Here is a 17,016-nt window from a genome sequence, read left to right on the forward strand (position 1 = left end):
TAGTGCCATTTTCCAGTAGGAAGACAGTTTCAACCTTTCTTCTTATCATTCAGCTTTGTGATTTTGGCGGGCTATGTGACAACAGGTAGTGTAATAATTAGGGAGGCTAAGCTGTAGTCCTAGACAAAACTAAGATTTCCTGCATTAGAGTCTGCTGTCACTCTGTGTACAAAGCCAGTTGGTTTCTGAAAGACTCTAGAGTCACATTGATCTGAAATTCCATTTAAAACCAGAATGCAAGTCCTTTTTTATTCTCCAGAGGTAAGTTAGAACTTAAATTATTTTTTTTACAATATGTTGGGTAGATAACATTTCTCAAAAATGAATGGAGTCAGTGTTTGGGGTGATTATGACAGTTTTAGTTTACATTCATTCTTGTGATGCACTTAATTTATGAAAATCTCAGTTTTTTTTGTTTTTTGTTTTTGTTTTTGTTTTTGTTTTATCCCCAGCAGCAAGCCCTTGCAGGGACCCTGGTGGCAGCAGCTGGAAGTGCGATTGAAACGGATCCCTTTAAGAGACAGCAGGCGGGACCCCCGGCAGGTATGTCATGGAGCACAGGCTCAGGGGCCTACAGAGCCAGTTGGCTTCTTAGTTTGGGAGTTCCAGTGTAGTGGCCACCTGTTTCTGAAGCGTGGCCCTTAAAAGAATTTAGTTCTGGTTTGTTTCTACTTCAAAAGTTAATTTTTCTTTGGGTAGTAATCAACAAAATATTCTTGTGCATGTTTATGTGTACTGAAGTTAGAAGTTTATTAGTTGAATAGGTATATTCCAGTTTCATTTTCTATGTGCATTTATAGGCTCATGTCCTCAAGTGTAAAGCCATCTGCCTTTTCAAATTGTCATTTATTTTTTCAAACTGGATTTTTTCTCCAACTTAGAAACTTAATACACATTTTGTGTAAAAGATTCAAACAATTCAGCAGGGTATAGTTTGAGCTCACCTCTGGTTTGGTATTCCTTCTCCATTCCCTAGCCACACAGCTGGCTGCATGTGTTCATTTTCCCAGATAAGCATTGCTTCAGGTGTGTCATTCTTAAAAAATTAAAATGCAATCCTATATGCACTGTTACGCCTTTAATATTAAATGACTAGGTTACGTTTCCCAGTCATGGACCTCATTCTTTTTGATGGCTGCAAAGCATTGCACCCGGTGCATGGATGTTTCCTTTATTCATTAAAGAATAATGTTAGCATTCATTTGTTAGTGTTACCTTTTTTCTGTTATAATAAAAATAGGATTAAACCTTTAGTTTCACATTTTTTCCTACATGTCTGTGCATGTTTATAAAAGCAGCTGTCCAAGAATGAGACCGCTGATCAGAGTGTGTGCATAGTGAAGGGTTAGTGGTGCTAGGTTGCCCTCCAAAAGGATAGGGCCAGTTTTTGCCCCATTAGCAGTTTCTGGTTCTCTCAAATTTTGGCCATGTTATTAAGTATGACCAATCTTTTAATCTTTGTCAATCTTGCGGGTGAAAAATGAAATGTTTGTTTTGAAGTGGATTTCTTTCATTTCGGTAAGGTTGTAGTATCTCTTCACATTTTTAACCATTTGTGAATGTGTCCCTCTGCTAGCTGTTTGTGTTCTTTGCCCATTTCGTCTGTCTGGTTGTTGAGCCTTTTCATATTAATTTGTAAGAGCTTTCTGAATGTTGCCCGTCGTGTATGTTGCAGATATTGTCTCTTAGGTTGACGCTTATCCTTTGCCTTTTTATGATGCTATTCTTTATATTTACAAGTTTTTAACAGAAAGAAAGTGTATTTATCAACCTTTTATGGCTTCTGCATTTTGGTTCATGCATAGAAAGGCCTCTCTGTTCAAAGATGATAAAAACACTTAGACATGTTTTTTCTACTACTTTTGTGGTTATTTTTTACATCAAACTGCACCTTTTCTGAAAATTATTCTAGAGCAGTCTAAGAGACCTCGACTTGAAGTGGGTCACCAAGGGGTAGTTTTCCAGCACCCAGGGGTGAATACAGGAGTTCCTCTCCAGCAGTTAATGCCGACAGTTCAAGGTAAGACCCAGCACCAGAACCAGCTCTCTAGTTCAGAAAAAGGGAGTGCAGAGAGGGCTTAGGGAAGCAGCACCAGGCTGGACGTGTGCAGTCCAGGTAGCATATCCCGGTGGTTTCTGCCGCTGGGATGTTCCTCTGAGTCCCACTTAACACAGCATGAAGAAACCACTGGAGACTAGCTCTTGTCACCTTAGCGGAGCCGCACGCCCCACTGTCCTCAGCTTCTCTCTGGTTTTCCCTCCTGTGTATTTTCTGACTTGCTGCTGTGGTAGGGACCCTGCGGTTAGTCTGTGCCTGCTCTGCTTGGTGCTAACTCGCAAAGGCCGAGTGCCTTTCTTTCTTGTTTGTGTGCTCATTTATCACATTAGACCTAATACACACAGGTTTCCCGCCAGTTAAATTTCCCCTCTGAGTGTGTGGTGCTGTCAGCGCAGGGTCTGTGACAATGCTGGGAGGTGGAATCGAGCCCCAGAGTCAGGGCTGCTGGGTCTTCCCTTTCTTGCAGGGGGAATGCCTCCTGCCCCGCAGGCCACCCAGCTCGCCGGCCAGAAGCAGAGCCAGCAGCAGTACGACCCTCTACTGGGCCCCCGGTGCAGAACGCCGCCAGCCTGCACACGCCTCCGCCGCAGCTGCCCAGCAGGCTGCCCCAGGCTGGCCTCCCCGCCGCACCACTGCCCCCCGCGCTGCAGTTCCCCCCACAGCCGCAGATGGCGGAGCCCCAGACCCAGCTCCCAGTCCCTGTGAAGACGCAGCCGCCCAACGCTCCGGCCCCCGCGCCCCCACCCGGCCCACTCCCCACAGTTCCCCCGCAGCCCACGCCACCCACCCTCCACATCCCGATGCCCGGGAAGGCGCAGATGCAGGCCCCTCCACTCCCGGCCCAACCACAGGTACTGCGGGCCCTTGCTGTTCCCCAGGTTAGAGGGGGAAGAAAAGACAGGTGGTTTGTTGGATGGGACGGTGCGTGGCCAGATAACTCACCCTCTCCTAGCAGCTCACTCTCCACTGTGGAGCAGTTAATTCACTAGTTGCAACATAATTTTGTTTGGTTCTGCAGTCCTAGTCATTGTTATTAAAATGTCAGAAAATGACTCAATTCTTCCTGCTGCTCTCTCTACCGAGAGGTGAGTACAGGGCTCCATGACCCTTGTCCCACCTGATATGCTGGGTCACAGTATGTCGCTGCAGCTCCTGACCGTCCACCAGGCTCTGTCCCCAGGTGCCTCCCCTTGGACGCTGGTTCCATAAGTGGTGGGCACGGCATAGATTTCCAGGCTTGATACGTGTTTCCTTCACTAATTTGCTTCACCCAGATGCCTTTGTGAAATGTGTACAGTGAACCGTGTGGGGTCCCTGACGAGCAGTGAGGCCAAAAAGCGTGGGCCTGGGGCCCCAGAAGGGGCAGGAGGGAGTGTTTTCAGAGGCTTATCTTAGCTGCGTGTAGTCAGCTGCACAGGAAAACCACCCCGCCCCCAACTGGTTAATGAGGAGACTTCCCCGCTGGACTTGGAGCTCGAGTTCTGGTGATTGGAGACGCTTGCTCTCCCACAGGGTGGTGGTGCCTCCCATTGCCTGCAGGTGCGGGGCGCGGCACGGCACGGCGTCACCTGCTTTCCTCCACCTGGCAACTGCTGTGGTAGAGTCTTTATTATTGTCCTCATTAGCCATGAGAAGATTGAGGACAGAAAGGCTGGATTACATGGCCAGGGTGGCCAGCCAGCGCTGCAGGGGCTGTGACTGGCTCCCGGCATTGACTACGGAGCCTTCTGTGTGCCTTGAGAAGGAACCCCCTTCTCCCACCAGGGTGGCTGAGCCTCTCCCCAGGCAGGCTGGAGGTTTGCGTGGAGATGAGTCTTTCTGTTTTGGACACGGTTGTTGAGCCCGGTACCAACTTCATGCAGCACTGATGTCTTTCTTGGGTTTGTTTCCTGCCCTGCTTGACCACATGTGCTGTGGGATGTGATTTTAGAGGAGTTCTTACAGAAGCCATTGAGTTCCGTTCCTTCCAGGTTGGGAGGGACCTACAGACTTCTTCTGTGAAGGGCCACAGAGAGGAAGCATAATGGTATTCCAGGCTTTGTGGGCCGTGTGGTTTCTCTTGGGCCACTCAGCTCTGCCCTGGAAGGTGAGAGCAGCCCCAGGGCCCACAGATGTGTGGCCGCAGCCAGTAGAACTTTCCAAGTCTGTGGCTGGTGGAGGACATTTCCGTAGATGTGCAGAGAGAAGCTGCAGGTTGTGAGAGGCCCATCCTTGGCTGTGGTGCCCTCTCCACACTGCAGGTTATAAACGTGCTGTGTTTGCACCTCTCTGTCCCCAGCCCTCTTAGTGGGGCAGTAACTTGCCTTCCCTGCTCTCTGCACCCCCGCTTGCTCCCGACAGAGTTCCTGTGTGAATTTAACTTCAGTCCAGGGAGGGAGGTGAGTTCTCAGCTTTACAAGCTTGACTCTCAAGCCAGGACTGAGGAGGGCCCCTAACCTTACAGCTTGCCTACCATAAGAATTTGTATTTGCCCTTCAGAATTTGATATTTTTCAATTAAGGAGAACTATATACAATTAAAAATTCTAAAAAATTATTTGAAAAAAAGCAGTAAAAGCTGGAAAAAGGTAAAAAAACTTAGATAAGACATTATGTGAAAGCACAGTTTACAGTGAGCCCTTAATGTGGTTTTGTGGACAAACAGGACTTCTTTTCTGTGGACATGGCTTAGTTTGCCTGTTATCGTGGTCTGCGGATGGGCTTTGTGATTGGTTTCGTGGCGGGGGAGAGGGTGCATTGGTGTGTGCCTCTCTGCTGGCCTGTGGGTTCCAGGTGCAGTACTGAGCCCTGTTTCCCCTGCTAGACGGTGGCACCGACCAGACCGCCCGTGGACCCCACCCAGTCCTGCCTGCGGCCCCCACCCTCCGCCTCCACTACCTCGACTGTTGCCCCCGCCAGTGGCTCAGGCCTGGGACCTTCACCTGCACGCGCCTCCCCGGTGAATAGACCCTCCTTGGCAACCAACAAGTCACTGTCTCCAGTCACCGCCCGCGCCCCGGGGGCAGCTGTGTCGGCACCTCCAAAACCACAGAGCCCAGCTCAGAATGCTGCCCCGCCCCAGGACAGTTCTCAGGATAAGCTGGCAGAACAAATAGCCTTGGTAAGTGCCTGGGAAGATTGTAGTGTGGAGCCCAGCTGGTAGAATGCATTTGATTTTACTTTCTAAGGGGGCAGTAGTTTAAAACGAAGCCCCTGATGGTCAGGATGACTGACGGAGGTATGTGATCAGGAGAAACCAAGATAACAACTGCATGGTGGGCCCTGTCCTGTTGCAGGTAGTCTGGTGTGGAGAAGGTCTTTTCTGTGCCGGTGTCAACAGTTTGGGTGTGGGGAGTGGGCAAGAGGTGGGGTGCTGACTGAGCGCTCAGAGCCAGCTGGAGCCTGCCCAGGCCAGTGCAGGTTGCAGGCTGCACTTAGTTGGTGCTTACTGTTTGTTGGGTGACTAAGCAGTTACGTGTAAGTGCTCTGCTGTGAGTGTTGGTCTGGGCACTCGGCCCCATGTGTGTGGGATGGGGCAGGATTGTAGATTCAGTGTGAATTAGTGGTACGCACCTCAACTGTGTGCTGGATGCTCCTTGCAGGAAAACCAGATCCATCAGCGCATAGCGGATTTAAGGAAGGAAGGCCTGTGGTCCCTCCGACGGCTGCCCAAACTTCAGGAGGCCCCACGGCCCAAATCGCACTGGGACTACCTGCTAGAGGAGATGCAGTGGATGGCCACGGACTTCGCCCAGGAGAGGAGGTGGAAGGTGGCCGCTGCTAAGAAGGTAGGTTTGGGACACAGGCAGTCATAGTTCTCAGGCAGCCTTGGGAGGTGTTACGGACAGAACGTGCTGTACATGGCAGGTCTCCCAGCCCCAGTCTCTAAAGGGTTTCTTGACTCATGATGTGGATGAAGAATATCCTGTTGTTTAGAGAGTACCTGCTCTGCCATTCCTTTCTGAGGATTGTCCTCAGGGCTCCAGCATGGACTGCTGGAAACAGACCCGGCTCCTCTGCTGCAGTTCTGTCCTGGCATCTAGTTTCTTTTCTGGCCAGTTTCACCTGACAGTTGGCATGAGGGTGCCTTCAGCTCCCCAGATCCAGGCTTGAGAGTAGGAGGGGGAAGAGGCCAGCTGGCTGGAGGGCAGCTCAGGCACTCATGCCTGGCCTTAGGGCTGCTGGCAGGCTGCCTGCTCCGTGCTGCCTAGTCTGTCCATCCAGCTTCTCTCCATTTCTGCCTCAGACTTCATTTCCCTCTCTCTGTTCCTAAAGCAGGCACGCAGCCTGGGGGAGAACCTTTGGGAGGTGTTACTGCTGATGCTCGCAATGTAGAAGGTGGCAAGTTTCTAGGGCTCTTAGGTCCCAGAGTGCAGAGCAGCTGTCCTTGTGTGCCTGTGTGTAGCTCCAGGCCAGGTGCTTCTCCCTCCACTGCTGTGTGTCTCTTCCTCTGGATTAGATTCATATTTCGTATACTTTCAGGACTGAGATTGGTCTTGTGTGCCAGACTGTCCACATCCCTCCTCTAAATTCTTACCCCTGCTTTCCCCACATAGTTTTGGTAGAGAGAAGCTGAGTCCATGAGGATAACAGCAGGGTGTGAATCTAAAGGGTCTTAAATCAGGTTCTTTGGTATTTCAGAAAATAACAGTATCATACTCCATTTTAGAGAAAAATATGTGTCCGTGGTAAAAATAACACTTGTAGGACAGTTAAGCAGCACATTGGCAGTCATTTTTGCTGGAGTAAGCTTTTCTCCTCTGCTGTGCGTGCAGGTGAGGATGCGTCTCTCTGTGAATTACATGCAGTTATGCGCTGAGAAGATTTTAAGAAAATTTAGCACATCTTTTTTTCTGATGGCATGACACAGGGCACAACATACAGTTGTTGAACTTCTGTTTACTAGCTTGTCAGAACTGTAGCTCGTCATCATGAAGAGAAGAAGCTTCGGGAGGAAAGGGGGAAGAAAGAAGAACAGAACCGATTGAGGCGAATAGCTGCGTCAACTGCTAGAGAAATAGAGTACTTTTGGTCAAATATTGAACAGGTAAATTCTGAAATTTTGATGGGGTCTTGGAATCATAGACTGTGTCAGAGTTGACAAGGCAGGCTTCTGAACCATGCCTGACTCTGTGCTGGAGAAATCCCACAGGTAGAGCCCCAAGTGTCATTTAGAAAGGCGAGGTCCCTGCACTGCTGTGGCACCTCTGGACTGTTGGCTTATTAAGATACCTGGTTCTCCCTCTCTGTTTCTGTTTGTGCATCAAAATCCCCATTGGGCACGATCTGCACGTTGTGTGATGTCTGTGAGCCTCCGTGAGGGGCCCTTCAGACAGACCTCTGTTGCAGGTCACTAAAGGGCTTCCCAGGCAGCATAATGGTAAAGACTCCCCCTGCCAATGCAGGAGATGCAAGAGACATGGGTTTGACCTGTGGTCGGGAAGATCTGGAGTAGGAAATGGCAACCCACTCCAGTATTCTTACCTGGAAATTTCAATGGCCAGAGGAGCCTGGTGGGCTACAGTCCAGGGGTTGCAAAGAGTCAGATCTGACTGAGCAACTGAGCACACACATGCAGGTCACTAAAGACTGGTTCATACTTCCAGAATGGCTCCTCTGTCTGTCTTTCTGTAACAGTTCTCATCTTACCCTCTGACAGAATTTGGGCAGGATGCAGCTGATACATTGTAATTAAAGAGTACCAAATTGAACATTTCTCTCTGAACAGCATGGGGGTGAGGCCACCAACTCCGCATGCAATTGAAAGTCTGCGTACAACTCATCATCTGCCCTCTGTGTCCGCGGGTCCATGGCTACTCGTTCAGCCAGCTGCCGAGTGTGCGGTTGTCACGTTCAGCCAGCCGCCGAGTGTGGGGTTGTCACGTTCAGCCAGCCGCCGAGTGTGCGGTTGTCACGTTCAGCCAGCCGCCGAGTGTGCGGTTGTGTAGGCTTTACCCCTGGAGAACATCTGTGTGCACCAGTGACCTGCACAGCTCAAACCCATGTTGTTCAAGCATCAGCTGTAATCTGAAGTGAGGTTGGACAGCTGGGCTTTTGGTCTACAAATTTTAATGTTTTCATATACGAAACTTTTATAATTTACATCCTTAATAGCACGCTTATTTATTTAACTGTTTGCGTTTAGGTCGTGGAAATAAAACTACAAGTAGAATTAGAAGAAAAAAGGAAAAAGGCTTTAAATTTACAGAAAGTTTCCCGGAAAGGTATGATTACTTTTTAAAAAGTCTTCCCTTTTGTGGATTGTGTCTGCTTGGACTCTGCTCATCATCTCCCTGTGACATCGTGGCCCCCTGTGGAGCCTGCCCAGGGAGATCTTCCTTCAGCAGCCTGGTCCTGGCATTTCAGTTCTTTTGAGATTTGCTAGTGTGAGTCCATGCCCACGGGGAGGTCAGCTTCGGCAGGCTCTCAGAACTGAGGACAGTGAGGTGAACTCCCTTGGCTTTGACCCCTGGGGCCCCCATCTCTAGCTGTCTCACTGCTCTCATGTTGCTTCACAGTAGCTGCCTGGTCACTGGCCACCCAGGGGGTAGCTTTCACTGGGGGAGGGGATAGTTTCTCTCTTTTATTGATGAGGAAACTGAGGTAAAGAGGTGGTCCCTGCTGAAAGGCATGGATCTCTAAGATCATACAAATCATGAAATAGAAACTTTGCCAGATGGGAGACTGGGTTTCTGCAGAAGCATCGGTGCTGAAAGCTGAGAGCGTGTGTGGAGGTGGGGCTGGCACTGTGCCGCCCTGTGTTCCTGGAGGGGAGGCGGGCCTCGCCCTTGCTGCCCTCTCCTCTCGTGGAGGGGGCGCAGCAGAGATGCCCTTGGTTGTGTGAGGAACGTCACCTCCTTCACAGCCCTAGTGAAAACGAATCATGTTACCTGTCTCTTTAGGAAAAGAGTTGAGACCTAAGGGACTTGATGTACTACCGGAAAACTTTCTGGTAAGTTTGGGACTGTCATGTCACTGCGTGAGAGGATGGAAGTGGTGTGAGTGAAATACAGTGCCTGACAAAGTAGAGTTACTTGTGTCTGGAGAAACTCGTAGACATGAGTAATGTTCTCTTGCGTTATGAAATCAGTCTCCCCTGGGCATAAAGCAAGTTCCTCATAGCTTTAGGCTCATCTGGGTGTTACTTTGGTGGTTTGGGGAGACACGCTGAACACAGCAGGTGTGGCTTTAGTCTCCCTCCTCCTCTGCCTCCTCCGCACCTTTCCCGTGTCTGATGTGGACACGCCTGTCATGGCCTCTCCCACCTCTTCTAAGTGCATGTTGAATAGACATCTCTGCTTTGGTTTCTCATTCTGTGTTTTCAGATCGCACGCTTAACGATTTTTGTTCTGCATTTCAGGATTCGGGAATATCTGGAAGAAAAAGAAAAGCGAGTACGTCTTTAACTGATGATGAAGGTCTGTCCCCCTCCTGGTGCTCTTGGCTGTCGGGAGGGCTCTCTGACAGCGCAGCTAGAGAGCTCGCTCAGTGCCACCAGGGTGTCGAGTATGGCCCTGCCTGGAAGAGTCAGTGGTTCAGTGGCTTGTGCTCTTGGGGGCCAGATGCCTTGGTGGATGGTGGGGATTTTGCAGTGAAGAAGTGAAGAGCTGGATTGTGAAGGAGAGAGTGTGTTGGATGGTGTGTGTGTGTGTGTGTGTGTGTGTGTGTGTGTGTGTGTGTGTGTGCACGTGCATGACCACAGATGCATGCTTTTTGTTTGTAGGGAGGAGAGGTGGTTAGTGTTGAGGAGTTAGCGGGAAGAAAGGCCTGCTGTCGTGAGGGCTCAGTTCAGATGGAGCAGTGGCCCGAGGGTGGGTGGAGTTCCGCTTGGGTGCTGGTGGCCTTTTCTCTGCCAGAATTCCGGGGCAGGGGTGCAGGACAGGAGCTGAGCTCCAGGAATTTTCAGCTGGAGCCTCCAAAATGGCGATGGTGAATTTGCAGTGACGCCATGTAAAGCGCTCATGGATTTTTCTGTAGTGGGCTCTGCAGGTGGACAAGAAGTTCCACGTCGCTTCCTATTTTGGCCTGAATAAGGTCTGTCATGTGATGAAAAACCAGGCTTTATTTCACACCCTGAAAAGGAAGAGAAAGTATAAAGCATGGTCCCTGGTTTTTTGCTCACTTAATATATACTGTCATTTCCAGATTCAACCTGAGAAATTAGGACTTAGTTTTAACTTCTGTAATAGCTGTGTGAAACAGTTCTGGAGTCTTGTAGTGTTTCATGAATAGCTGAAGAGAAGCTGACGTGGAGTCTCTCTCTCTGACATTTGGTGATGACATTTCAGTGGAAGATGAGGAGGAGACGATTGAAGAGGAAGAAGCGAATGAAGGGGTCGTGGATCACCAAACAGAGCTGTCTAATCTAGCCAAAGAAGGTAGGCCTGAGCAGCTTACTGAAAGTGCTCTATTGAGCATTTAAGCCATTATAAACGTTTAAGAGTAAGGTGTAAAAGCCCAAATATATTGCGTTCATTGTAGCCAACCACACTGCCCAGGGTTGGATAGAGTATGGGGTAACCTTTCCCAGGGGTGACTGCCAGCCTGAAACTTGCCTTTATCATTTCTTTGGCTCCATTTTAGCCCTTCCAGGCACGTAAATCCTAAACTACCTACAGCTTTGCTTGTATGTTGAAACTTTGTATAAACAGAACCACTCTGGAGGCTCATCCGCTTGCTTTTCTCAGTTCTGTTGCCGATTTTTGTCCCCTGTGGTCCTGTGTTGCTATAAGTTCATTAATTCTCACTGCTGAAGTGTTGGGTGTGTGCCTGTGTCGCGGGTTGTAGGTTGTACTGTTGGTGGGGTGTTGGTGGTTCCCCTGCATTTGTCCTGATAGATGGTGCTGTGTGCATCATTCGAGTGTTTCCTGTGTGCACGTGCGGGAGCGTCTGCTTGGAGTAGCAGGATCGGCTTGTGAGGTATGCACACATGAGGTGGTGCCCCGTCAGAGTTAGAGCGGTTGTCTCAGGCCCCACGTCTCAGGAGCACCTGTTCTTGTCATCCTGTGGTGGGGGGGAGCATTACCCACGAAGTGCAGTGTCTTCTTACCGCTATCTTTACCAGCTTGGTTTTGCATTTTCTTTCCTGTACTCACGGTGGGTGTTCTTCACCAGTTCTGGGCACATTTCCTTGTCAGTGATGTTTGTCGTAGTGACCTTTTTCCAGTTGGTTTGGGGTGGGTCTTCATTCTCTTTGTGATGCCTTTTGAGAAATCAGTGTTCTTAATCTTAGTGCATTTGAGTTTGTCAGTGTTGATTAAAAAAAATTTTTTTAATCTCAAGATCAAAAGGATGTCTTTCCGTATTGTCTAAAATTTTTTTGCCCTCATACTGATGTCTTTTCATTCACCACAAGTTGATTTTGTCTCTAGTGTGAAATAAGAGTGCAGTGTTTCTCCCCGCCCCCGCCAATGGATTACAGATTGTCTCAGTGCCATCTGAAACAGCCATCCTTCCCCAGTGATGCCCGGTGTCAACTCAGATATTAGGTTTCCTGATATGCACAGCTTTTTTTGGGACCTTTATTGTTTTATCGGTCGGTTTATACCAATACTACACTCTGTTGATTGTTCTTGCTTTATAGTAATTCTTTTTTTATATAATACTATTTTTTAAAATTACTTTTTTATTATTTTTATTTGCGCTGCATCTTCATCACCGCACAGACTTCTCTCAAGTTGCAGCGAGCAAGGGCTGCCCTTTGTGGTGTGCAGGCTTCTCACTGCAATGGCCACTCTTGTTGCGGAGCAGGGGCTCTAGCGCTCAGGTTCAGTAGTTGTGGCCCAGGGGCTTAGTTGCTCTGCAGCGTCTGGAATCTTCCTGGCCCATGCCCCCTGCCTTGGCAGGCAGATTTTTATTCACTGTGCCACCAGGGAAGCCCTATAATAATTCTTGAGGTCTAGCTAGGTCAGGCCTTTTGCCTCATTCTTCTTTGAGGAGAGCCTTGACTATTTGGGGCTTATTTCAGAATCAACTTATCAAGTTTCAGAGAACCAATTAGGGATTTTGGTGTAAATGTAGTTGAGTTAGTGGGTGTTTGGTGAGAACCATGTCTCTATGAAGAGCTTTTTAAAACTGTGATCAAAATAGTCTCTCCATTTACATAGATCTCTTTAAATAGCTTCCACTAATGTTTTCTGGTTGTATATTTTTGTTAGATTTAGTTCTAGGTGCAATATATTTTTTAAAGCTGTAAAAAATGGTGTATTTTTAAGGTTACATTTTAATTTTTTTGCTGGTGTAAAGAAATGAAGTTGATTTTTATTTGTTGATCTTAAATCCAGCAACACTGCTGAATTCTCATGTTGCTTGTATGTATACAACCTCTTCATCCCCAGAGAATAACGTTCTTTCTTTATAATCTTGATCCTTTTATTACCATTCTTGCAAAAAAGTGTAGCAACAAAAGTGTTGATGGTGGACACCTTTGGCTTGTCTTTGTTGTTTTTGGCTGTACTGGACAACTTGTGGGATCTTGGTTTCCTGACTGGAGGTTGAACCCTGGCCCTCAGCAATGAAAGCGTGGAGTCCTGACCACTGGGCCACCAGGGAATTCCCTGGCCTTTGACTTGTTCTTGACTTGAGAGGGGCATTTTCACCTGGAAAGACAGTAACTTGCGGTGGTTGGTCATGACTGGTTCAAATGCAGTGTTCTGTTTCACCTCTTAGTCTTTGAGCTTCACCTTATCTTATGTTCTTGTAGGCCTTTCTCATTCTTTCTCATTCTCGTGTGCATCCCTGACTTGGTAGAGTCTGTGTTAACTTGGAGCTTTAGCTCTTCCACCACTTCCTGTAGTGCAGGAATTGGGAGCAGCGCAGCTGGGTGCTTCTGGCTTGGGTCCTGCGGGGATGCAGCCATCAGCAGGCCCAGTTTCCGGTCTGTGCCCTGCCCCTCCGGCCACCCACAACTAGCTGGCTGGCTGTTGGCAGGTGAGCCCCAGTCCCCTCACATTGGGACTTCTCTGGGGGTTTGTTCTAGCGTCCCCAGAACAGGGTGGAATGGAGGCTGGTCTCCCCAGAGGAGGTGGTCCATGAGCGTCTGTATCTCCTACAGTGGAGCCTTATAAGCTACTCACTGTCATTTCAAGCCATCTGGTGGTCACCCTGGTTAGCCCTGACCACTGGGGGAAGCTGACCAGCCTGTGAGTGCCATGAATGGTGTCACTGGGGGCGTGTCTTCATCCATCCACAGGGTGCCTCTTCCTGGTTGAGTCTCCTCTCACGCCCTTCACGAAACTTTCAGCACTTTCTTTATGTAGACGTGAATTTTTTAAAACTTTAATTCTAAGTATTTAAAATACTTTCTATCTAAAGAAGTATAGAAATACTTTCTGAGTAGGATTTTTTCTTCCATTATGTCTTCAGGCTAGTTTTTATGTGTGAAAGCTGTTGATTCCATGAATTAAGTTTGTTCCAAGACACCTTACTAAATTATCTAATTGATGAAGTAGTTTTTCAGTTGTTTCTCCTTTTTTGTTCCTACTTTGATAGCCATCATATGATGTATATGCACATTTCCTTGTATTTCGTTACGAAAACATTCAGACAAACCAGAGAAGTAAAGAACCTTATTATGAACACCCATGTACCTACCACTTCTCTTCCATAATTTCTTCTGCTTGGCTTTATCACATATCTACCTGTCAGCCCCATGTGATGAATAGTTTAAATTGTGAGCAAATCTGTCACTAGAATATTAAGTCTTAAACAGATAGTGCCTTTCCTACTATTCTTTTGGGGTACTTCTCTGTGGCATTTCTTATTTTGACTACCAATATTATTGACATACAATAAATATTCAGAAAAGCTTCTGTGTCACAGATACCTAGCTCACAGTGTTCTTTGCCTTGTTTTATCGTAACACCATGTGGAACTGTGTTTGAACATGAACCTGAAGTCCTGGTTTCCAGTTACTTCCCCAGACAGACCCATGGAATTGGGAAATAATGACATTAGAGGGCATGACATTTAAAGCCCTTCAGCTTTTCATACTGGTTACCAGAGAAATAAGCCTGTTTATACCACCACCTGCAGTGTTGAGAGTATTTGACTCCGTATATTGGTCCAGCATTACAGTTTTTAAGATGGTTGCTGGTGTGATGGAGGACCAATCGTGCACTGGTTTCTGGAGAGGCTCAGTTAAATACTTCATGAGCCCTTTATTTTTTGTGTGTGACAGCTCCATATCCCTTGCCCACTGTGGCCGGGGCTTTAGTTTGCTGCGTTATTTGATCAATTAGGGTGAGCTCTTTATACAAAAAGGCTAATAATCTTTAATCATCCTTTTTGAACATTTTTTACTCGTGACTTTTATTTGATGTTTTGTATTTTTATGTGTCATCTCCACCAATTATTTCCATTAGTGATATTTTTATGTTTTCATTTATTAATCTATAAGTTTTATGTACATTTATTAGGTTGTATTTGGGTTATTTTAGGAGTATTCTTTTATGAACAAAAGTTGAGTTTCTCATTTCAAAGATTCTTACCTTACTTTATAAAGAAAATGTCTTATACTTTGTATCAGTAATGGGCAATCATTATTAGCTTTTTTAAAATAAATGTGCTTTTAGAAAATACACACTTTTCCTAAGGAATTATTTTAAAGCCAGGGAAAGGAGTATACAGTTGAGCCTTGAACAACAGGTATGAATTGCGTGGATCCACTTACACGTGGATTTTTTTTTTCCAGTAGTAAATAGTAAAGACTACAATGCTCCGCGATCCATGGTTGGTCAGGTGTGAAGAAACCTCTTACAAGGAGGGCTGGAAGTTATACTCATATTTTCCTCTGCAGAGTTAGCACCCCAACCCCTGAGGTGTTCAAGGTCAACTGTGTGTGAAAGGGCCCTTCTCCCAAAGGGCCTTTCTTCCCAGCTGACACTGTTTGTGTAAAATAATCTTTCTTGCTGCAATCCTTTCCAGCTGAATTACCGTTGATCGATTTGATGAAGTTGTATGAAGGTGCCTTTCTGCCAAATTTCCAGTGGCCCCAACCTAAGCCTGACAGTGAGGAGACAAGTGAAGAAGAAGGTCTGTCTTGACATCTTTGAAGAATTCAGCTTTGAAAACAAAAGCCAAAATACCAAACAGAAGAAGGACACTTAAAATAGAGTTTAAGAATTACCTTTACTTCAGTCTGATGAAAGAAAAAGTTGAAATATATTTAATATAAAGTTTACATTGATAGTGTTATTAAATTCTGTGCTTTTTATTTTTATTGGTCAACTTGGGATAGTTATCAGAACGTTTGATCAAGTTGTGAACAGTGTAGAAACAGTCTTCTCTAGATTGTATGTCACCTAGATGTTATCATGTTTATCCAGGCTGCACTATGCTTGTTTAATTTAGCACACCCATTTTAAGGGCTTTACCTGACTTTTATTGACTGTTCCAAGCAGGTTCACAGACTATGCCCCATAGAGTCTACTTCTTGTTTTCACCCCACCTGTTCTGGTTGGTAGACTTGGCTGCCTGTGGCGGGTGGTGGACGAGGGAGGAGCCAAGAAGAGTTCTGTGGGGATATAAGGGCCTTCTGGACCCCTCGCTGCAGCTGGACTTAAGGAGGGGCTGCTGGCCCCCTTGCCCAGACTTAGATGCTTCTGATCCTTCCTTTCTTGATGGCAGAGGGGCAGTTACTGAACCCTTAGAGGCCGTGAGTCTGTGAGTGGTACTAGCTCTAACACTGTGCAGACATTTTCCAGCTTCACCCAGTGGCCTTCCAGAGTGCTCCTCCAGACTCTGTAAGAGTTTGTACCTGTTTATCTGGAGAGCATTGTTAGCTGTATAAAAGTGGATTAAAAACAAACTTGCTGCTTCGTTCTCTGTATTTGAAGTATTTGGGTTCTGTCGACTCCTTTTTTCTCTTCTCTTTTTTCTTCTTTTCCTTCTCTTTTCATTCTTTTTTTTATTTCTTTTTCTTTTCATGCTAAGTGGGCTCATAATACTATCACAGCATCTCTGATCCCACAAATCCCATTTTCCTGTTGATCACAGACATGGAAGACTGCCCAGGGGACCGGGAGAGCCGGAAGGATGTGGTTCTCATCGACTCGCTCTTCATCATGGACCAGTTTAAAGCTGCAGAGAGAGTGATTGTCGGGAAACCTCATACCAGGGACATTGCGGAAGTGACCGCTGTGGCTGAAGCCATCCTGCCCAAGGGCAGCGCTCGGATCAGCACCGCGGTGAGGCTGCGCCCTTTGTGAGGGATGGTATCCCTGTGAGGGGAAGGTTCCTCCTTCTAAACCAGCTCTTCATCCCAGCGGCAGAAGTTGTCGGGAAAAACAGTCACTGACCTTTCCTTTTCTGTTATCTGTGAATCATCTTTATGGCCTTCCAGTAGGCTTATCCTGTGACTGCTCTGACTTCACTTTGGAGAAAGAATTGTAATGGTTCTCCTGAGATGTGTGTGTTGGCCCGTCTGCCCCACAGGTGAAGTTGAACGCCCCGGCCCTGCTGTACGGCGCCCTCAGGGATTACCAGAAGATCGGCCTGGACTGGCTGGCCAAGCTCTACCGCAAGAATCTCAATGGCATATTGGCAGATGAAGCTGGGCTTGGGAAAACAGTGCAGATCATTGCCTTTTTTGCTCACCTAGCCTGTAACGAAGGTAAGAGCCTATCATTGTTTAAATAGTTTGTATTTGCTGAGACTGAAGCGTGAGTGGTACATCTAGCTTGAGGGTTGTGGGGGAGGCCTTTTTTCTCAGTTCCTTTTTTCTGCTCTACACTCTGATCCAGGACTTGAGGGAACAGGGCTTAGAAGCACTCATCTCTGGAGCCAACAAAACTCTCGTTCACAATAGATACTACATCGAGTAACTCAAAAGTTCTCTAAGTCTAATGTAACATAGGATCCAGCCGGCTGTGGCTGAGGCTTTGTGACTTCCAGGGTTCTGCCGCCCACTCGTGTGGATGGCAGAGCGGGCAGCAGGGCCTCTGTGCTACTTCTCATTGCTGTGAATCCTTTCGCCTGGGC

The 17,016-nt window shown here is 47.2% G+C and overlaps 1 protein-coding gene across 1 annotated transcript in view; it reads left to right on the forward strand.

The window, feature by feature from the left end:
• Nucleotides 1–17,016, forward strand: part of EP400 (E1A binding protein p400) — a 107,511-nt gene that overhangs the window by 33,914 nt on the left and 56,581 nt on the right. Inside the window, 14 exon segments of the mRNA XM_070386356.1 lie at nucleotides 453–543; nucleotides 1,913–2,020; nucleotides 2,526–2,594; nucleotides 2,597–2,910; nucleotides 4,862–5,158; nucleotides 5,640–5,825; nucleotides 6,944–7,084; nucleotides 8,183–8,261; nucleotides 8,940–8,989; nucleotides 9,398–9,455; nucleotides 10,326–10,415; nucleotides 14,962–15,069; nucleotides 16,033–16,223; nucleotides 16,471–16,648. Coding sequence (XP_070242457.1) covers nucleotides 453–543; nucleotides 1,913–2,020; nucleotides 2,526–2,594; nucleotides 2,597–2,910; nucleotides 4,862–5,158; nucleotides 5,640–5,825; nucleotides 6,944–7,084; nucleotides 8,183–8,261; nucleotides 8,940–8,989; nucleotides 9,398–9,455; nucleotides 10,326–10,415; nucleotides 14,962–15,069; nucleotides 16,033–16,223; nucleotides 16,471–16,648 — 1,960 coding nt within the window.

Source organism: Bos mutus, chromosome 17 (assembly GCF_027580195.1).
Source record: "Bos mutus isolate GX-2022 chromosome 17, NWIPB_WYAK_1.1, whole genome shotgun sequence".
In the NCBI taxonomy this organism is placed as follows: domain Eukaryota; kingdom Metazoa; phylum Chordata; class Mammalia; order Artiodactyla; family Bovidae; genus Bos; species Bos mutus.